Source organism: Phocoena sinus, chromosome 11 (genome assembly GCF_008692025.1).
Source record: "Phocoena sinus isolate mPhoSin1 chromosome 11, mPhoSin1.pri, whole genome shotgun sequence".
NCBI lineage: Eukaryota > Metazoa > Chordata > Mammalia > Artiodactyla > Phocoenidae > Phocoena > Phocoena sinus.
In genome coordinates this window covers 81703648-81725700 of record NC_045773.1, presented here as the reverse complement: position 1 = coordinate 81725700, position 22053 = coordinate 81703648, and the positions used below count along the sequence as shown (strand labels likewise).

General features: G+C 41.5%; 1 protein-coding gene, 4 non-coding genes and 1 pseudogene across 6 annotated transcripts; 2 read left to right on the top strand and 4 right to left on the bottom strand.

Annotated features, from left to right (window-relative positions):
- LOC116762187 overlaps positions 1–22053 on the bottom strand; it is a 382117-nt pseudogene that overhangs the window by 279206 nt on the left and 80858 nt on the right.
- On the bottom strand, positions 2393–2464 carry TRNAA-AGC. Its single transcript has one exon. It is a non-coding gene; the product is annotated as a tRNA-Ala (tRNA).
- TRNAR-CCG lies at positions 9571–9643 on the top strand. Its single transcript has one exon. It is a non-coding gene; the product is annotated as a tRNA-Arg (tRNA).
- Positions 11905–12009, bottom strand: LOC116763022. The gene has a single exon (XR_004352437.1). It is a non-coding gene; the product is annotated as a U6 spliceosomal RNA (small nuclear RNA).
- LOC116762404 (40S ribosomal protein S12) lies at positions 13836–14345 on the top strand. 2 transcript variants are annotated; one of them, XM_032649321.1, is made up of 2 exons: positions 13836–14153; positions 14256–14342. In XM_032649321.1, the coding sequence occupies exons 1-2, from the start codon at positions 13920–13922 to the stop codon at positions 14316–14318; spliced, it is 297 nt and encodes a 98-aa protein (XP_032505212.1). In that variant the 5' UTR covers positions 13836–13919; the 3' UTR covers positions 14319–14342. The 2 variants fall into 2 exon arrangements, with proteins under 2 accessions (XP_032505212.1, XP_032505211.1); XM_032649320.1 differs by having other exon boundaries at positions 13836–14345.
- On the bottom strand, positions 17737–17843 carry TRNAL-CAA. Its single transcript has 2 exons — positions 17806–17843; positions 17737–17782 (listed from the first exon to the last, which is right to left on the bottom strand). It is a non-coding gene; the product is annotated as a tRNA-Leu (tRNA).

Below are 22053 nucleotides of genomic sequence, written 5' to 3'. Positions count from 1 at the left end.
TCAGAAAGCTCTGAGGAGGAACTTCCCTGGTGGCACAGTGGTTAACAATCCTCCTGCCAATGCAGGGTACATGGGTTTGAGCCCTGGTCCAGTAAGATCCCACATGCCACGGAGCAATTAAGCCCCTGCACCACAACTGCTGAGCCTTCGCTCTGGAGCCCGCAAGCCACAACTACTGAGCCTGCATGCCACAACTACTGAATCCTGTGCGCCTAGAGCCTGTGCTCCACAACAAGAGAAGCCACCACAATGAGAAGCCCACGCACCACAAAGGAAGAGTAGCCCCCGCTCTCTGCAACTAGAGAAAGCCCACGCGCAGCAATGAAGACCCAATGCAGCCAAAAATAATAAATAAATAAAATAAATAAACTTATAAAAAAGAAAGCTCTGAGTACTGTTCCACCCATTAGAGGTCAAAGTACAGTTATATAAGTTTTTGAGACAATATGTCATTTGATAAATACGTCAAATGACATAGTGACAGTTTACACAATCTAGATCTTCATGTACAAAGCAAGTAGTGGGTCATCCTGACCCCTTACAAGTTTAAGGAGGGATGTTATCTCCTAAGGAGGTCTGGTTAATGCAAATGCACGATACACACTAAAGGGGAGAGAGGACACCCAAAAGGGCAGAGAAAAAATTCATGTTTAAATTTTTCTTGTTTTATCATAAAATATGAATTTTATTTCAACATCTATCATATGACTCTCCACTATGCCTCAAACCTAACATAAAATACACAGGTCTAACTACTTCTTTGGGTCTTCATTTTCTTATGAGGGTTCCCATGTCATAATAAAACTTATACTAAATAAGTTTGCGTGCTTTTCTCCTGTTAATCTGTCTTTATTGTTTCAATTTTCAGACCTAGTCAGGGACCCTAAAAGGGTCGAGGAAAATGTTTTCCTCCCCTACATTACATTCCAACTTTTCAAGTATTGTCAACTATACAGTCCAGCAGGTACAAGTTGCAAGAGATACTACCAGACCCACACATACATGGGTCAGGAAACTGAGAATTTTGGAAAAGACAGCGTGAAAGGTTAATCTTAGAACTACATCGGGAAAGGACTGTTTCAGGTATTGTTTTTGTTTGTTTTGTCCAGGTCTTGCAGCATGCGGGATATTAGTTCTCCGACCAGGAATCGAACCCATGTCCCTGGCAGTGGAGGCAAGGAGCCTGGGTCACTGGACAGTCAGGGAAGTCCCTCAGGTATTGTTAAACACAAATATACCCTTAAACTCTGGAGCAAACACTCAGTGGCAGGTTTAGCCTGGGCAAAAAGTGCTTATGCCCTGGGGCCTCTCCTGGCCAAGTATCTCCCTAATGATACCAGGGTTCCTAGAATTCTCTGCTCAAACAGCTCTGATCCTCCCTTCTTCCAGGCCCTGCACAGGCCTCCTTCTGAATCTATCCTCCTGGGGGCAGACCATGACATTAATGTGCATGGTCCTAGGCCTAGGAGGTGGCCCTGGAAGGGCCAAGGGTATGTATGAATCTTGGAAGTGTGTGTGAGATGTTCACACGTGCATGTGTGAGGCCCTTCAAAATGTGGGATGGAGACAGGAGTGGTAAGAATAGGGGGTAGGAGTGTGTATCTTTATTTTTTGATTGATTCCCCTCCTTAACTCATCTTTTACAATTAGCCAATCACATGCTACTTCAAGTCAGGTAAAAAGGGGAGAACTTATTTAACACAATAAACAACTTCTATCTAGATCCAAAGCTTACATTGTACTTTAAAAGTTACTCTAAAGTCAGGAACCATGAAAAAAAAAAGTCAGGAACAATAAGTCAAAGAAATGCATATAATGTATAAAAACAGAGAGATGGAGAAAAGAAGAAAGGGAGGCTGTAATGGGAAGAGAGTGGTAGGGAAACCCATAGGAAAGTTTTCCTCTCCGAGTATCTATTCCTTCACTCAGGAACAGCTCAGAAAACGAAGGAATCTAAAGAAAATTTCCTTCACATTTTCAAAAGTTCAAATGGACTTCACATTTGTTCTTGTTTTTTCTCCTTTCTGTGTTTCTTGCCCTTAGATGATACTGCGAAACGTAACTATGTAATTGTGCTTGTTAATTTGGTACCTCGCTTGTTTTTCGGTTTCTGGAGTCCTGAGCGGTTTGGTGCTCCCCCAGCCTCTTTAATCGTGTCTTTCGCTAGTTGACTCAGCTACCCAGTGTGGTGCCACGGCCCTAGAGCAAAAATGCGTCCATATTAAAAACAAAAAAGAGTCGGTTTGTTTTCCTTGTTTTTTTCTGTGACTTAAAAGACCTGAAGGGAACAAAAGAAAGAAAAGAGGCCAGACGGCGGACATTCTCAGCAAACGAGAAGGTGCCCAGGAACGATTCAGTACTAAAAATATTAATTGTTAAAAGGAGAAAAACCTGGAGGTGCCGGGGATTGAACCCGGGGCCTCGTGCATGCTAAGCACGCGCTCTACCACTGAGCTACACCCCCTCCTTCTAAAAGAGGCTCAGAAATGTTCCTATGACCCGCTACTACATTTTCAACGAAATTTTACTTCAACAAATTCAATCTTTGAATTTTCTATACTGGATACTGTCTTGTAGCTAGGCTGTGAGAAGGCAAACTAAACATTTTACCGAAAGTCCCGTCTGGTCCTGAGCTCTCCCACTACTGGTAACCCTCTCGGACGCCAGCTCGACGGCCACCTGCCGGTGGAGAAGGGAGCAGTCCTGACTGGCCGCCCCCAGGGAAAGGTCTGGGATAAGACCTCTGCTTAAAAAGGTTGCCAGAAAACCGAGTACAATGCAGGAGGATAAAAAGAAGAAAGTCTAAACGGTGTCATGGGGTTTCAGGTCCAGGTAGGAGAGAAGACTGAAGGGACACTGTAGACAGGCCCGCGTCGGCCGCAGCCCCCGACTCCGGTAGGTTCCGGCGTCCAGCCTCGGAGTCGGGAAACCGCATGGCGGCTGGGATCGCGAGCACCACCGAGAAGCGCGCGCCGGGAAGAGGAGCGAAAGAAACCGAGCAGCCTTATAGCGCCCCCTTTCGGGCCGAGTCCTCCACGGAGTGAAAAGTACGCAGAAGGAAGGCGTTTTAAGGAGTAGGCTTGTCCGTGCGTCTGCAGTCGTTAGACCCCTTACTCTCCGAGGTTCAACTATCAGGCGCTTCCCGCCGTTCTCTGGCTTTGGGTACGAGGGTCAACCCAGAAATGAGTATTTGGGGTAAATCCTAAATCTCTTTCCTAAGTTTTTTCTTTGATTCTCTCTCACACCTGTGGGACTCTTGAAGACCTGAAATCACGATCTTCCTTTCGGCTCCTCCCCAGCTCCCGGACCTGGCCATCCCGGCGACTCAGACCCTGTCGAGACCCAGGGATTTTGCACGCGGGGCGGGGAGTGTCGGATAGACAAGGGGCCACATACAAAGCATGGGCCACAGGCGACCCTCAGGACCCAGAGGTTTAAAGGGATATATAAGTGTTTTTTATACAACACTTCTGCGGTCCCTAAAGATGGAACATCACCTGGAGGAGCTTAATAAAACTACGGACTTCCGTCCCCACTCCCTAGACGCTGAGTGCGCTCAGAATCTCCGGCTCTGCTGGGGAATCTTATGTTATTTTAAATGTCCCCTCAATTGGAAAAGGGAACCTCCTACACTGTTGGTGGGAATGTAAATTAGTGGAGGCCACTATGGGAAACAGAAGTTTGTTCCTCAAAAACCTAAAATTAAGAGTTGCTATATGATCCAGCCAATCCCACTCCTGGGCATATATCTGGACAAAACTGTAATTGGAAAAGATACATGCCACCCCTATGTTTCATTTGCAGCACTATTTACAATAGCCAAGACATGGGAGCCATCTAAATGTCCATCGACAAAGGAATGGATAAAGATGTGATACATATATACAATGGAATACTACTCAACCATAAAAAAGAAATGAAATAATGCCATTTGCAGCTACATGGATGGACCTAGCGGTTATCATCCTAAGTGAGGTAAGTCAGAAAGAGAAAGACAAATACCACATGATATCACTTATATGTGGAATCTAACAGTTATGACACAAATGAACTTATCTGTGAAACAGAAACAGACTCACAGACTTGTGGGAAGGGGGGAGGGAAGGATTGGGAGTTTTGGGATTTGCAGATGCAGACTATTATATTATAGAATGGATAAACAACAAGGTCCTACTGTATAGCACAGAGAACTACATTCAATATTCTGTAATAAAACCATAATGTAAAAGAATTTGAAAAAAGAATGTATATCTATGTATATATACATGTGTATAACTGAATCACTTTGCTGTACAGGTATGAAATTAACACAACATTGTAAATCAAACTATACTTCAACAAAATAAATGTTAAAAAATAATAAATATTCCCTCAGTTGAATAAGATAGACCAGTTTGGGAACAACTGGGCCTGAAAATCTAGGGACAGAAACTGGAATGAACTAGGATCCTGGGAAAGTTAACACAGAAGGAGGAGAAAGACAAGAAGGGAAGTGAGGAGCAGGAGGCAGAAAGGTGGGAGGAAGAGTGCAGCAGAGGGGGTTCCTCAAGACGCCGGGGATTTGGATGCGCAGAACAGTAGAAGTGTCCCAGATCCCTATCGCTCCTGCGCTTTCTCTAGGCAGGAGAGAAAAAAGGCCCCTTGCTCTAAGGTGAGAGAGCAGAAGGCATTGGTCCTACTAGTCCAGTCATTCACAAACTTTAGGTGCATCAGAATCACCTGCAGGGCTCGTTGAAATATAAATTGAGGACATCATCCCCAGAATTTGATTCAGTGGGTCTGGGGTTGGGCCCGAGAATTTGCAGTTCTAACAGGTTTTCAGATTTTGCTGATGGTTCCTGGGACCAAAATTCACAACCTCTGTAGAATCTAACTCATAAAGAGAATCTAATCAGTGGAGAAGGCCCTGACTTAAATCTGCATAACAAACCGTACCCTCCTTTACCGTGCTTTTCTAGGTTAGCTCCTCACGTACTTCTTTGTTTTTGGCTGAAGATCGGAGTTAAGCCTGTATTATAAGCTGCTTCTTTGAGAGTTGTTCATTTCCCTGGGTGTCTCCATGAGATATACACGTTAATAAATATGTCCGCTCTTTCCTTAATCTGTCTTTTGTTACAGGGGCCTCAGCTAGAAACCTTAGAAGGTAGAGGAAAAGTTATTTTTCATCCCCTACTGTTGGAAGTTATGTAACCGAATATAGGTGTCTTTCTAAAGTGCAGCAGGGGAAACCAATCTATGTGGTTGTCAGGGAACAGTGTTGAGTGTTAAAGAAGGACGCTGTCTGCTTAGACCTGGGCTGCTGGGACAGCAGTGGGAAACACTGACTTTGCTTGCTTGCTTGTTTTTATGTTTGGTTGGGATTCCCAAGCAGAGGGTGAGAAGACAGACTGTAGAAAAATGCTTATGCTTTACAAGGTTTTCAGAAAAAAACAAAATTTCTGAATTTAGACATTGTTAAAAATCAAAATTCAACTGCATAAATTTAAAAGATCTTATTGGCTTTGTTCAACAATTAATGAATCAGGCAGCATGCCATCTAGCAGATAGAAAGAAGCTCCAAAGTGCTGTACAAAGTGAAAGGCTTTTACAGACAGGAGGGGGCAGGACAAGGATGTTACTAGCAAAGAGTGGATTGTTTGTGGCAAGGTCACCTTCCTTTGGAGGATGGCAGGGGTCTATCAGGCAGATTATCTCACTAGTGTTGACTAGGTAATTCCAGATTGACTGGTTTAAGATTCCACTCCATAGATAGTGATTTCTCTGATGGATCTGGGCAAAGTAAATTGAAAATCTTCTGGAAAGGATTCACCATTCTAAATGCCATTAAGAAAATTCATGGCATAGGAGGAGGTCAGAAGATCAACATTAACAGGAGTTTGGAAGAAGTTGATGCAACCCTCATGGATGACTTTGAGGAATTCAAAACTTCAGTGGAGGAAGTAACTGTAGATGTGGTGGAATGCATTGAATCACCTCCACCATGAAACAAGGGGTATGCAGCTCACAGAAACAGAAGTCATATCTTCCACCCTCAAGTAATCTCTAGTGATGATCCTTACGTAGAGCTGCTGGACAGAAATTAAAGTGATTAAATTAAAATGATTTCCCTGCTTAGAATCATTTTGGGTAAAAAATCAACCGCTCCATGCTGCCAGCCCATGCTGGGAAAATAAATCTTCCAGAGTGCTGAAAATAGGACACCCCCACCGTGTCAATGTCCCATGCCAGCACATGCTTTCACAACCGATACTCCACCCAACAAATGTTGCTTGTGAATTCATCAGCCAAAGAACTATTACAATAACCCCTTAAAATGTCTTCAATTTTTGAAGAAATTAAAACTGGGGGATAAGAAGGATGGAGAAAAAGTAAAAGAGAGCAGGGAAGCCATGGGCTAGGGCAAGGAGATTGGCAGGTAGGTACTATCTCTTGCCCTTCCAAGGAACCATGGAAATGACAGAAAAGACATGTATTTGGAAGAATAAAAATGTAACCGCTCTTGAAGGAGAAAGAGATTTTGGATTAAATGGAACAAACAGGTGAAAGATCAGAATTACAGAGAAAGAGCAGAGAAATCACAGTTCTGTCTGTAGGGGATGTGAGGTAAGGATGCTCTTTCCCTCCAGGTATAGGGAAGGCACCTCCACCTGAGAGTTTTATAACCTGTTTTCTCAAACTCCTTCAGCTTAAATATTCAATATACCAAGGTACCACATTTTGAGGTAGCATGTCCTGAACCCCGTTAGTAGCTTAACCTTAATTTTTAAAGCTGCAAAGATTGCATATAAAGGCAGCAATTGTTAATAAAATGCAATATCACCATGAACAAAGAAGGGAGGAAATATAAAAATCTAAGAGGATTCTCCACTGAGATTCAAAACGTCTTGAAGTTCTCATCCCTTGAAATAAATAGAAACTGGAATCTGTACCAGACACATTTTAAGTGTGAAAGAAACTTATATGATGAAAGAAACTTATAAGGAATTTCTCCTCTCTTCAAAAGGTTGGTGATGTTTCAGTTAACGCAAAATATATGAAGTTATATTATTATTTTTGGACCTTCACTTTTACTCACTCTTTAAAACACCAATCAAGAAAATACCTTAGAATAAATTTAACTTAGGAGGTGAGAGACCTGTACCCTGAAAACTATAAGACCCTGATGAAAGAAATTGAAGAAGACACAAATAAATGGAAAGATATGCCTTGCTTATGGTTTGGAAGAATGAATATTGTTAAAATGTCCATACTACCCAAAGCAATCCCTATCACAATTCCAATGGTGCTTTTCACAGAAAAAGAACAAACAATCCTAAAATTTTTATGGAACCACAAAAGATTCTGAATAGCCAAAGCAATCTTGAGAAAGAAGAACAAAGCTAGATGCATCCATTTCCTGCCTTCAAGCTATATTACAAAGCTATGGTAACCAAAACAGTATGGTATAAAAAAAAGACACCTAGATCAGTGGAACAGAATAGAAAGCCCAGAAGTAGGGCTTCCCTGGTGGCGCAGTGGATGAGAGTCCGCCTGCCGATGCAGGGGACACGGGTTCGTGCCCCGGTCTGGGAGGATCCCACGTGCCACGGAGCGGCTGGGCCCGTGAGCCATGGCCATTGAGCCTGCGCGTCCGGAGCCTGTGCTCTGCAACGGAAGAGGCCACAACAATGAGAGGCCCACGTACCGCAAAAAAAAAAAAGCCCAGAAGTAAACCCACACAAAGGAGCCAAGAATATATAATGGGGAAAGGATAGTCTCTTCAATAAATGGTGTTGGGAAAACTGGACAGCCACATGCAAAAGAATGAAACTGGAGCACTATTTTACATCATACACAGAAATTACCTCAAATAGATTAAATTGTAAATCAACTATACTTCCATTTTTTTAATATTAAAAAATGTATTAAAGACTTGAACAAGAGGCAAAGAAGAGGCAAAAGAAATAAAAAGTACAAAACTGGGTTAGGGGAGACCAATTTTTATTTGCAAATGGTATGGCTGCTAAGATGAAAATCCAAGAGAATCCATTAAAGAGTTTAGACTTCAAAAGTTTGTTTTCTCCTCTGGAATGTAACCACCAGTCTCCAAAGAGTGCAACTTAATTGCTATGCAAAACTCATTCCCAGCTAGTATCCCTAGTCCGCCTTCAATTTTCTAAATTTGTTTAGTAGAGGGTATTAAGATTCCTTCAGTCTGTATTTTCACTCTTGGCCAAAGGATTATTAATAAAATCACTAACTCTAGAATGTTCTTTTCTTAAAATTATGTGCCCAAATGGTTTCATTTCTGCAATATGGTCCATAATAGAACTGAAAACGGCAGGTCTGTAATTCGTTGAGCTTTATATCTTCCCTCATTTCTTCTTTTCCTCTCTGAAATGTAAATTCTAAGGTTTTTAATCCTAAAGTTACTTTTACAGCAGTGCAAATATTTGTCACTTTTTTTGCTCTGCAACAGTTTATATAATCTTGTGTTGGAAAGACAGGGAAGCACACTTGTTATTACTCCAAATCTCGTGCTCATTCTGGGACACCCTCCACCCCACCCTCAGTAGTCTCTCCCTCATCAATGTCCCTAGATTCCAGCCCTGAGCGAGATGTCAAAGTCTACAGTAGGCACTCCAAAAATCTTGATTGACAGGTTAGGCGATAATTTGAGTTTTGTGTTAACCCCAAGAGAAGATACCGTAGGAGAAAACAGTGGGAGGGATGGGAGACGTTGGTGGGGAAAAGTCTTTTTGTGAAAGAGTGTAAGATAAAGGAGGGGAGAAATTTCTCTTTGATTTGGTTTTGTTTCAAATAGCTGGCCATTTTCGAGAAACCAAAACCATTGAGTAAATGGATACATGAGTGTTACTGCTTTACTTCTAGGGCTGGACGTTTCACATCTTTCCTATTCCACCCACACTTTTGATGAGCATGGTTCTTTCAAAAAACCCTATTGCTCTGTGGCTTAACCCATAAACGAACCAGTGGACATCTTCTTGTCAAAAACAAGTCAAATTTGGGACGTATCCAAGTCAAGCATGGAAATCACCAAGTTCCTTGACAGCGTCCATTCATTCCGTTCTTTTTAAACCTACAAGCGTATATGTGTATATATATATATATACTGGATAAACTATTCCTTTCTAGGCTTAAGCTAACCTTGCACTTACAGGAGAACTTTCTATGAAGCTTCCAGGCTATCTCTGTCCTTCCTCCAGCACCTCCATTATTCCCTTCAGACTCCCCTCCGAATGCACCATCTGTGCTCACTCCTTCCTCTTTGCTGTTTTCCATAAGGGAGGCAGCATCAGCTCTAGACTCAAAGTCTTCCTCTCTACCCCACCTCTCGAAGTCATTAATCAAAGACTTCAACAGGGTCCACAACGATGAACCGTCTAACAGTTCCTGACATTTATGTATTAGTTTTTACAACTTTTAGACGGTGTTGGAAATAGTTTAACTGTTGGTGAATTTTGAGAACTCTTGTTTAGCTAGATCTTCAGAATCCGCGGTAGAAAAGCCCCCTCCCCCTCCTGTTTACATACCTTTTGTACGCTACGTGAGAGAGCGCTCTCGTCAGCTGGCCGCGTGGCCTAATGGATAAGGCGTCTGATTCCGGATCAGAAGATTGAGGGTTCGAGTCCCTTCGTGGTCGTCGTTTTTTTCCCTTTGCTGGTCTCATTCACTGCCGGGTTGGATAAAGCTTGGAAGATATTTAAAATCTGATTTGCTTCCTTTCCCTTCTTGTTGCTGATGTGAGTTCAATAAATAAACTCTTATATAACATTTAGATATTGGAGGCCTGGTGTGTGACGAGTACTTTACAAATGAACAAGGAGGAAATACCACGTGTCCTCAAGGAGCTTACTTTCTACCGGACCCAACAAATGAAATCAAATAAACAGAAACAAAATAACTAAAATTTGTTTCACGTCCTATCAAAGAAATAAGCAACAGGCTGAGATCAAAAATAAGGGATGGGGGCTCCTTTAAACAGAGTTTTATTATTCCTGGCATAAGGAATAATAGTGCTAACTCGCTGAGAATATGAAGGCACTTGGTCTTTTCAAAGTTAAAATACCGAACTTTTTTCGTGGTGGGGTGGAGGGAAGGGGTCACTAAAAAAATCAATTAAATGGGGTAATGGTGAGTTAAATTTCTGGAAACAAGGTGTCTGCTAGGATTCTCTACTACTGTGGCTCTGAATGGTTTGAAATAGGTGTTCTCCAGATTTTCATTAGCTACCTTAAATATAACGGCCTCTACCTCCCAAATAGCAATCTCAGAGAGAAGCATAAAGGCAAAAGCCACCAAAGGCTTTTATTCCAATTGAACTGTACTCTGGAGCAACATCTATGTAGCCATGATAGGTTTAGTTTTAGCAAGAGTGCAAATGCCATAAATGGATCTGAACAGCAGGGAGGTTCCTCAAATAATTTAAAAATAGAACTATGGTATGATCCGACAAGCAACTCCACTTCTGGGTATTATATCCAAAAGAATTGAAAGCAGAGTCTCAAAGAGATATTTGCACCCATGTTCATAGCAGCATTATTTGCAATAGCCAAGAGGTGAAATTAAACCCAAACAGCCTTATAGACCTTGGAGACATTATGCTAAGTGAAATCAACCAGTCACAAAAAGACAAATACTGTATGATTCCACTTATACAAATGTAGATGAAAAATTAATCAAGTCCATCTAAAGAAGAAAAAGAGAATTTTATTCAGGCCAACATAAGGATTATAACCTGGGAGACAGTCTTTCAGAAAATTCTGAGGACTGTTCTGCTTGTTAGAGGTCAGTGATACAGTTATATACATTCTCAAGACAAAGGATCATTCATCAAAATGACACGGTGACAAGTTACATAAAGTTCACCAAAGATACATAGTCCAGATCTACATGGCTTAGTTGCTCCATGGCATGTGGGATCTTCTCAGACCAGGGCTCAAACCTGTGTCCCCTGCATTGGCAGGTGAATTCTTAACCACTGCACCACCAGAGAAGTACAGGCATGCTATTTTAAGTGGTGAAATATAGTCTCTTTCTCACCTCATGTTCCATGAAAGGGAGATTTCTGTAATAAAAATGGATGAAATGGGGTTAAAATAGGAGTTTTCAATGTGTCATTTCAATAAAGTGCTACCGTTCTACAACAAATTTACAAGAAACTGAATGATACTAGAGCTGATGAGTTAACTGAATACTAAATTTCAAAGAGAAATCAGATTTGGCAACTTGTACTATTGCTTTCCTAGGAACACTCTGATGGTGTACCACACTCATCTCATTTACAGTCAGACCTCCATATCTGCAGGTTCTGCAATCATGGATTAAACCAACTCCATATCAAAAATATTCTGAAAAAAATTCCAGAAAGTTCCAAACAGCAAAACTTGAATTTGCCATGCACCAGCAACTATTTACATAGCATTTACTCTCTATTAGGTATTATGAGTAATCTAGAGATGATTTAAAGTATGTAAGAGAATGTGTATAGGTTATAAGCAAATAACTATGCCATTTTATATACAGAACTTGAGTGTCCATCAATTTTGGTATCCACTGGGGTCCTGGAACCAATCCTCCATGGATAGCAGGGGACAACTGTATATCTACTCATCAGTGGAGATATTGGGCCTGTGTTGTAGTGGTTATAGTTTGGTCCCCTCTGAACCTAATTTCTATGCTGGGTATTCCACATTTTTTTAAAGTATCTTTTTAAATTTGAGCTGGAGCTATCCACAATTTAGTTGAATTTTAACTTCACCTTTTAAATCTTAGACATGCTTTACACTGGTTAGTATTGGTTAGGTGCATCATATGAACTCAGTGGCTAGGATGAAATGTATCATTCTGAGGATAGCTTAGTCAAACTCCCATTTACTGATATTTTCACTTTTAATTTCTTTTAAAATTATGCACCTCTTCACAAATTTGCGTGTCATCCTTGAGCAAGGGCCATGCTAATCTCTGTATCATTTTCAACTTTAGTATATGTGCCGTTGAAGCGAGCATGATTCTGCATTATTTACTCACACTTTAAAAGCCAAACAAGTCAGGTACTCATTCCCTATTACCCTCCAATCAATTTTTAGCTAGTACACAATCATGTGTTTTATAAACCTTTCTGGATATAATGAGCATCTTTTCCTGAGACAGAAAGTGGGGAATCATGAATATTACAAAACACTATTTTTACAAGGGAAGTCTCAGAGTGAATGAACACTTCCAATATTTCACCTACCTTCTGAGTTTCAAAGTTTTCAAATATCTATGGGCTCAAATGAAATATGCTTCATTCTTGCCTAAGAGTCAGGCTGGACCTCGGAACTGGTCACTGGGTAAGACTCTTTCCTGAAGGAGTATGACTGTAAAATTTTATCTCTGCTAAACCAAGCTCCAGCCAACTCATGCCTGGGCATGCCCTGATGGATTTGTTAATGTTAAGTGAGTATGGTATAATAAATATATGTGGTCTTTGTCCCCGGTTCCTGGCACAAAGCTCCTCAAACTCTTGGGATTTCATAGTGATAGGAGTGTGGTTTGTCAGTCACATCCTTATCTTATCCTTATCCTTGCTCTTATCCTAATGAGGTAACTTAGGGTGGTGCCCTTAGATAGACTCAGAATAAGGCTGGTCACCAGAAAGACCAAGAGATTAGAAGCTTGGCACTTCCAGTCCCACCCACCCACCTCTGAGAAGGGGAAGAGGGGCTGAGGATCTGCAGAAAGTGTGCAGACGAGCCTTAAAGCAGGTGGTCCCAGGACGCGAGTCTGACCGACGCGGAGGACCACAAAGAAGTCCCAAGTTTGAAACGTCCGGGAGCGCCAGAGCAGAAAAGTGGGCCCCAGCTGGAGCTCCAAGGTCTCCACACAGCCGGAACCACTTCACCCCTGACTCACCCCACCCTTCCGGCCAGTGAATCCGACCTCCTCCCTGCAGCTCCAGATGGGGATGGTAAAAATTAACTTATCCTAAAGCGGCCACTCCTAAAGCGAGCCTAGCCTACAAAAACCAAGGTTACTTCCCGGTCCTCTCTAGGACGTTGGCTGTCTCGCCTTCTCAGTGGTTCCTCCGCTTCAGTTTCCTGCATCGGAAGCAGAGAAGCTGCTAAAACTTTCGAACTTACTCCCCGACACCACCAGAGTTAACTGGCTGTTTGCCTCTCTACCTACACATAGCATTTACAGACCCCTTTCTTTGTGCTACGAAGAGTTATGCACTTTGCACACATTGTCTCCTTTAATCCTGGAAGTAAAGCATGAAGTAGATGGTCTTATGATATTGTTCTTTGGAACATAGCTCCAAAGAACTTGAAACAACCATGGCCTTTTGCCACAAGTAGTCACAGTTCTACTCAGTCACTGTGTTTCTTCCTCAACTTCTATGACAGGAGAATTCAACAGTTTGACGCTTTTGAAGAGTCATCACTTGATTGTATTTAACTCATATCCTACAACCTCTCTAGATTAACTTGGGCTCTAAAACCTGTAACAAAAGTTCATTGCTTTCCTCTTCAGCACAATCTGTAACCAGGTCCCAGTCTAGCTTTGCTTTCCTACTTCTTTTATGGATGAAACAATGGTTGAGACTCTCCCAGAAAAGGCTTGTAGAATTTTACAATTTGTAGTGGAGGAAAAAATAATTTTCCCTCTATTCTTCTAAGTTCCTGACTGGGCCCCCTGTAATGAAAGTCAGATAAACAAGAGAAAAACAAACAGAAGTTTATTAACATGTGTACATATACATGGGAGATACCCAAAGGAAAATGAGTAACTCTCACAGGTGGCTTAGAATTCAGGCTTGACTACCAACTTCAGCTAAAGATAAAAGAGTCAGGGGCTCTTTCCCTGCCGCCGCGGAACCGCGCGGAGGCCGAGGCGCGGGTGCATTCAAGATTCGGCTCCACCCGTAACCCACCGCCATGGCCGAGGAAGGCATTGCTGCTGGAGGTGTAATGGACGTTAATACTGCTCTGCAAGAGGTGCTGAAGACCGCCCTCATCCACGATGGCCTAGCACGTGGAATTCGCGAAGCTGCCAAAGCCTTAGACAAGCGCCAAGCCCATCTCTGTGTGCTTGCATCCAACTGTGATGAGCCTATGTATGTCAAGCTGGTGGAGGCCCTTTGTGCTGAGCACCAAATCAACCTGATTAAGGTTGATGACAACAAGAAACTAGGGGAATGGGTAGGCCTCTGTAAAATTGACAGAGAGGGGAAACCCCGTAAAGTGGTTGGCTGCAGCTGTGTGGTGGTTAAGGACTATGGCAAAGAGTCTCAGGCCAAGGATGTCATCGAGGAGTACTTCAAATGCAAGAAATGATCAAATAAAAAAAACTAGGCTCTTGTTCCTTAAAAAAAAAAAAAAAAAAAAAGAGTCAGGGTGTGGGGGAGGTCAGTTATGAGGAGGTGACCAGGAAAAGGGGAGGAGAGAAAAGGAGGAAAGGAAGTAAGAAAGAGGAAGCTTTCACAGAAGACACTAATAGGTCAAGGGTCAAAGTTCAAAGGCTAATACTTCAAACCATAAGTGATTGAATTAGATAGAAATTTTAGTCATTTTCCCCTCTCCTATTTTTCCTTTTCTCTCTTGTCATCACTACCCTGATGTTAATGAAAATAAAAATACCTGAAAAACGTACATATAAAGCACTTGAATGTTCTACCATATATAAAATATATAACCAACAAGGACCTACTGTATAGCACAGGCAACTATACTCAATATTTTGTCTAGGACAACTGTCTTAGATTGGGCTGCTATAACAAAATATCATAAACTGGATGGCTTAAATAACAGAAATTTCTTTCTTACAGTTCTAGAAGCTAGAAAGTCTGAGATCAGGATGGTCCGAGAGGTCAGGGTTCCAGTGAGGAACCTCTTCCTGGTTGTAGAAGGCTGTTTTCTTAGAGCAGAGTGAGGAAGTAGGCTCTCTCAGGACACTAATCCCTTTCACGAGGGTAGATCTCATCTAATCCTCATTACTTTCCAAAGACCCCATCTCCAAATACCATCACATTAGCGGGTAGGGTTTCAACAAACGAATTGGGGGGAGGGGGGAGGGAACATATTCAGTCCATAAGAACAACTTTCATAGATTTGAGGTGTCTTACAACTCTTAAGTTGTAGAAAACTGATAATAGTGCAAATGATTTTCATCCACAGAAATGCAAGTGAACTGTGTTTAGTGGAATGCAATTGATCATTGCCCTGAAATTGACAGGTTAAAAAAATCCATTTGTAAATTTATTCCAACATTACAATTGTCTATAAATATGTGATACTTTGAATTTTCTTTTGAACCAGTTGTAACATCTTACTGGTTGTTACATTTTTCATGAATTAAGTAGTCTTTGACATATTTGTTTTCATTAGTGTGAAAGTCATAATTTTACCTTTTTAAAAAAAGTATCATTTAATAATTTGGAAACAATTGAGGCATATTCACTAGTGGCAGAAATAAAATATCAACTCTGTGGGGGATAAATGTAGATTGAAAAACATGGTTTGGATCTGAAGCTAGAAAAGACTTTCTCTACTCCCTCTTACCATGCCTACACCTGGAACCCAGAAGACACACTCACCTGGCAGCTCATGAAGACACAGGTACACCTAGAAACCACCAAAGCAAAGGGCTGAGGGAGACCACAAAAGGACAGCTGAACATTAATTCCACCCAAAAGAGAAATGTGGGTCAAAGAAGGTAAAAACCCTTATTGACTTTTACTCAGTTTTCTCTCCCCATGGGGAGGGCAAAGAAGAGGATGAATGAAGTGGTGGAGTATCTTCTCAATAATTCCAAGAGGCACTTGCAAGTGAAATGGGAAATTTCCTCTTAAAAAGTAGTTTTGTTAAAATTCTGTAATTGTGTTTTTTTTTTAAAACTAAAATCAACCTTTTAAATATCCAATATCACAGTCACATGAAAAGTCATTTATGATAGCATCCTTGCTTCTTTTTTTCTTCTAGAACTCTCCAAGAGAAACAGCTGCTATCTCTTCACCTCAACTATCTTCCTGAGTTTTTTCAATTCACCCAGTTCTCCAAAGAAGATACAAATTCTTCCAGAGTATTCATAGATACACTTGTCTGCTCCTCTGAAAATGATTTTATTAGGCAGTGGATATACATGTATATGATATAATATGCCCTGTACAGTTATGTGTTTAATAAAAATAATAGAAGTCTTGTGAGAATCGATTTCCCCTCCTTAAGCTTTTATATTTCATTTCATATTTCAGTTAACCACAGTTAATTTAAGAACTGCAGGGAGCTGAGCATGTTTGGTAGTACTTGAAACCATTTGGTCCCCGCCATCTGAATTCAGAATGTGACTTCTCAGATCAAACAATTGGATCTGTCTCTGATGAATGTCTCTGGAGAATTTAATTGTCAAATAAACTAGGTTTTCTTTTCACCTGCCTAGTCTCTTGCATTTTGACTATTAGGATAAAAATCAAAGCTCAAATGAGTAGTCATGAGTGGTCATAATGGCAGAGAAATACATGGTCATGTATATATGAATCTTCAATAGCTGGCATTAAATACTTAGTCTCAAGATCTGGGATGTGTATATTCTTCTCCTGAGAGATAAGGGAATCTTGGAATGTGGTGTTCCTGAGGCAGAATCAGTCATTTGACTGGAATATAAGCAACACAGGGTATAAACTTATTTTACTGTTTTTAACATTAAATTAAAATTTAATTCTATCGTATCCTACCCTATTCTATTCTACTGGCACAGCACCAGGGCCGCATCCCCTGGTACATAATAAGCACTCATTAAATATTTGTTGAAAGAATGGTAATTATAAATACAGTGAACGTTGAGGAAAAAAAAAGTAGATAAATGAAATAGGATCTACCTGTCCTGTGGAATGATTTGCAACATTTCCTTTGTAAGGAAAAAGATTAAGTGTTCACGTGGAATGAGCTCAAGATCTATTAAGCGAAATAATGTGTGAGAGAATGGCATGTTTCGTATGACTGCATTTCTGTAAAAACGAACAAAATATTTATGAATATATATACACGAATGCAGAGAAAACAGGAGTGTAAGAAATATAGTAAAATACTGATGGTGGTTAGATTTGGAGGAGGAAAGTATAACTTCCACATTTAATTCAGGAGTTACAACGGCACTCAGTTTTGACTGAGGAAACAAAATAATTATCAGACGCCAACGTGAGTGTGAATGTGCATAATTTACAAAGGAAATGTTTGAGAACTAGTACATGACTTTTGAAAATGGAGAAGAGACCGGAGGATCTATATAAGATTTCTTTGCAGACAGCACTGCCATGAGCCAGAGGGGAGTGGGGTTGGTAGCAAAGTGCTACAGGAAGTATTCAGGGCAGGGCCTGGGTCTGCAACAAAGTGGATGAGCCGGATAAATAAGCAGAGCAGGCAGGGTACCGGACCATTGCCCCCTTTCTCCTCCAGCACCAAAGCGAAGGGAACTATCTGGGTTCCCAAAACTCGCTGTTTCTAGATTATCTCGCGATGCCTCAGAAAAACCAACCTCTTGTAGTACTCTCCGGTCTTTATTAAGCGTTTTCGCTCCAAATAGCGTGGCTTCCAAAAAATATCGCGATGCTTCAGCTTTTAATATTTTTGGCATTAACAGTCCCTGTGAGAAAATTTTGAAAGTCAGTTTTTAACACAGTGAGTTGATAAATTGCTTATACATATTGCTCTTGTCAGTATTTTTGTTTTGGAAATTAGGAGAAAGGAAAAAAGAGTGTGTCAGAAGTGGGATTCGAACCCACGCCTCCATACGGAGACCAGAATCCCCAACGCAGGGAAGCTTCAGCTTGAGTCTGGCGCCTTAGACCACTCGGCCATCCTGACACCCTACGAAAGCAGCCAGATTTTCCATTGAAATAGACACAAACAGCAGCGTCTCTATGACGTACACTCCAGAGAAGGGTTTACGTCCGAGTCGCCGGCTAACGCTCCGAGAATAAAAGGCCACCTGTGGACTGAAAAGGAAGACAGCTCATATTTCGGGAGGGAAGGGAAAAAAGAATACCATCTTTAGCTCAGGTCGCTTGGTGGGTTCTCCAGCCTCTAATCTTTACCGAAATGTTGAGCGTAGTTAGCCTCGCCCTAGGCTTTCTTTCTTTTGAAGACAGTGAGGAACATCACCAAAAATGTAGCAAAAGACCCCGATTCTAGGGCATGAACCATTTTATCTTCTCTATTAGTTTCCTTTTCGTCCCCAGATCTGCCTTGCCACTCGAGAAGTGTTTGTTTTGGGCTCCGAAAGTGACAGCCGAGGAACAGCCTGAGAAAATCCTTGTAGGGCGCGACAGCTCCCGCCGGTGTAGACTTGACAAAGCCAGTTTCTGCCCCAAGGGATTGACCTGTCCCAGGTCCAGAGAAACTCTGGGAGCGACACGCTTGCTTCCTGACCTTCCTGGTCACTCACAGATATTCCGGAGTGAAAGTCTCCATGGCGTCCATTGCCAGGTCGTGGATAAAATGGCGATTTTTAAGGGGGATAGCGGGGGGAAAATGAGGGACGTGCCACATCTCCTGACTCAGACTTTTCCAGCTTTCTCAGCTTTGTGCAAAGTAATCTGAGCTCTGAGTCTGGAAGGTCACATATTTTAATGAAATCCTGAGACTAAAAAATAAGAAATCATTCCTCCAACTAGATTGGGAGTCCTTAGGGGTCAGGGAAACTGCGAAAATAACCTTTGTAGGCCCAGTGCCTGCCCAGGACCGTGCCTGGCATACATGGTAGGAACTCAACAAGTATGTTTGACTCACTTGTTTCAACTGCTGTGTTTGGGCTGTGAAGTTCAGACAGTAGAAACATAGATTTGGGAATTTTAAGCAGATTTTGTCCCGATAGGTTACCTTTTGTATTTATTGATACACAAAGGTTTTCCTTTTTCTTTATGTATGGCAAACGTTAGTTCTGTTTTCTGCATAAAGAGAAATAGTTTTAATTTCGGTAGAACCTGAGATTTCTAGACTCCCTTGGTTTCATATGCTATTTTTGATAGAGAAAATGGGGAGTGAGAAGTATAGGGGAAAATAGTTTCCTAATTTCCCTCCCCTCAAGATTTGAGATTTGCTCTGTTTTCTTTCATAAGCTATAATTGTCCCGCAAGTGATCCCAGACGAGGCGACTGTAACTTCTTAAAAATTTATAATTTTTTAAATTGCAAAGTACTGCAATTATCCCATATCGAATGGATATTGTTGAACATACGATTATTTTTTTCATTTTCATGAGACATACTCTAAAGAACATCCTTGCATAAATATTTTCAAATATCCATAATTATTTCTAGAAGTGGAATCACTAGATCAGTTTATCCAGTTTTTTAAAATTATGTTTTTTCAATTTTGGTAAGTGCAGTTTATTTATTTATTTTTGGATGCACTGGGTCTTTGTTGTTGTGTGTGTGGGGGGGCTACTCTTCTTGGTGGTGCGCAGACTTACTATTGCGGTGTTTCCTCTTGTTGCGGAGCACGGGCTCTAGGCACTCCGGCTTCAGTAGTCGCAGCACGCAGGCTGAGTAGTTGTAGCTCGTGGGCTCTATCTAGAGTGCAGGCTCAGTACTTGTGGTGGGCATATGGGATCTTCCCGAACTAGGGCTCGAACCCGTGTATCCTTGAATTAGCAGACAGATTCTTAACCATTGCGCACCAGGGAAGCCCCAAATAACAGGCTTTAATTTCCAACCTTGAAATGAATCTCTTGACTGTTTTATGTGGAACTGTACCTGGGGCAATACTGTCATATTCATGTATTGTTTGCACAATATGAAATCTAAGCTACTTTGTTAATATCCTAGCAAAGTCACTTCCCCTAGAATAATCTACACTGGTTTGGTTGAGCTTTCTTATTATTCTTCACAAAGACCTCACATAGAAATTACTCAGCCATAAAATGGAATATTACTCAGCCATAAAAAGAAACGAAATTGAGTTATTTGTAGTGAGGTGGATGGACCTAGAGTCTGTCATACAGAGTGAAGTGAGTCAGAAAGAGAAAAACAAATACCATATGCTAACACATAAATATGGAATCTGAAAAAAAAACACCAAAAAATGGTTCTGAAGAACCTAGGGGCAGGACAGGAATAAAGACGCAGACGTAGAGAATGGACTTGAGGACACGGGGAGGGGAAAGGGTAAGCTGGGACGAAGTGAGAGGGTGGCATGGACATATATACACTACCAAATGTAAAATAGCTAGTGGGAAGCAGCCACATAGCACAGGGAGATCAGCTCGGTGCTTTGTGACCTAGAGGGGTGGGATAGGAAGGGTGGGAGGGAGACGCAAGAGGGAGGGGATATGGGGATATATGTATATGTATAGCTGATTCACTTTGTTATACAGCAGAAACTAACACACCATTGTAAAGCAGTTATAATCCAATAAAGATGTTTAAAAAAATTAAACAAATGGATTGTCAAAAGAAAAACTACTGGGTTAAAGGAGGTTCAGGAGTGTAGTGATTTAATTACATGATCAAGTCAAAATTTATTGCAGGACCAAGTTACTAGGTACCAGCCTCTCAGCCTCAAGAAAAAGCGCACTCAAGAAGAAATTAGACCTAAGTGTTCAGCTTCTTCCCACTACCGTGGTCCACAATGAGGTCTCCTTCAGCACACAATGTTTTACTTATCCGCAAATGGTCTTTTGTCGATCTCCACTTTTTCATGTTATTTTTTCTCCTCTTAATTGACTTTATTAACTTTTCCAAGGACAGGGTCATGTTCTCTTGTATTCTCAATAGTCAAGTTCAGCCAGGGCACAATTAACACTGGTTAATTGTGTATTTGAATCAAAGAATCATTGTCTCGCATTTGTGAAGAAGCAATCCACCCACCATTGGTACACTAAGCTTTCAAGTTGTTTTTTATTTTGCTGAGAGATGTGTGACTTCCATCCATACTTCGGTCAGGATCACAGATAACTGAAGGTATTAACAAATGGATATGCTAGCTTTGCTCTTAATTTCTTAGTGCTTTTAAGTGTTGCCTTTGTCATGTGTATTCTCTCATCTTCTCAACTGCATATCCTGGATGGCAGGGGCCATGCCCAGTTCCCTTTCATTCTCTGAACCTGTCCCTTCTAGGCCTTGTCTGCTTTTGGGGTAGATGCTCTTCTGTACCTGCTGGGTCAGTATCAGAAAAAACTAGAGCAGCTGAAGACAAACACAGTTTTCCCGGGCCGCAAAAGAACAAAAGAATGAGCTGTTGAAGGCCTAATGTGTAATTAACAACTTCAAATGTTCTGAGGAAAGAACCAGAGAGGAGCCAAAGAATGCTACTGGGCCCATGTTTGCCTAAAGGGGTCCATATTGTGACTATACCAATTCAAATGCTTACCTTTCTGCAGATGAGTAAATTTAGAATCATTTACAAGGTTCATTTAACTTCATTCAAAATGGCAGGTTAAAAAATTGTTTTTAATAACTCTAAACCACCACCCAAAAGAATCAGATAGACAGTACGAAACACATCCACACACATCCTCCTCCTCTATCCCATCCTCCCACACACCCCACTGGTAACCACAGTCCTTTTATTCATATTATAAGAAGGGTATCGTAAGGTAGAGTTTTTTTGTTTTTGTTTTTTTTGCTGTACGCGGGCCTCTCACTGTTGTGGCCTCTCCTGTTGCGGAGCACTGGCTCCGGACGCACAGGCTCAGCGGGCCATGGCTCACGGGCCCAGCCGCTCCGCGGCATGTAGGGATCTTCCCGGACCGGGGCACGAACCCGTGGTCCCTGCATCAGCAGGCAGGCTCTCAACCACTGCGCCACCAGGGAAGCCCGAGGTAGAGTTTTTTTAAGACATGTTTTTTCACTCAGCATTGTTAAGATTCACTATGTAGTAGATCCCATTTCAAATTGGAAGTAGCTTTGCTAAATCCAACAAGGCTGCTTATCACTGCTCCAGGTGCTGCTGTTAATAAAAATTCAAGATGCTGCTCCTAAAGCACTGGGTCTACTGGAGATAAAGCAGACCCAATGTGAGACCCTTTAAGTTAGCCTGGAGACAGCTCCATCAGTCCAGCAGCAAGGACCAGGGA

Bases quoted from the DNA above. Each gene is read 5' to 3' on its own strand.
- LOC116762404 (XM_032649320.1), top strand. From the start codon at position 13,920: ATGGCCGAGGAAGGCATTGCTGCTGGAGGTGTAATGGACGTTAATACT.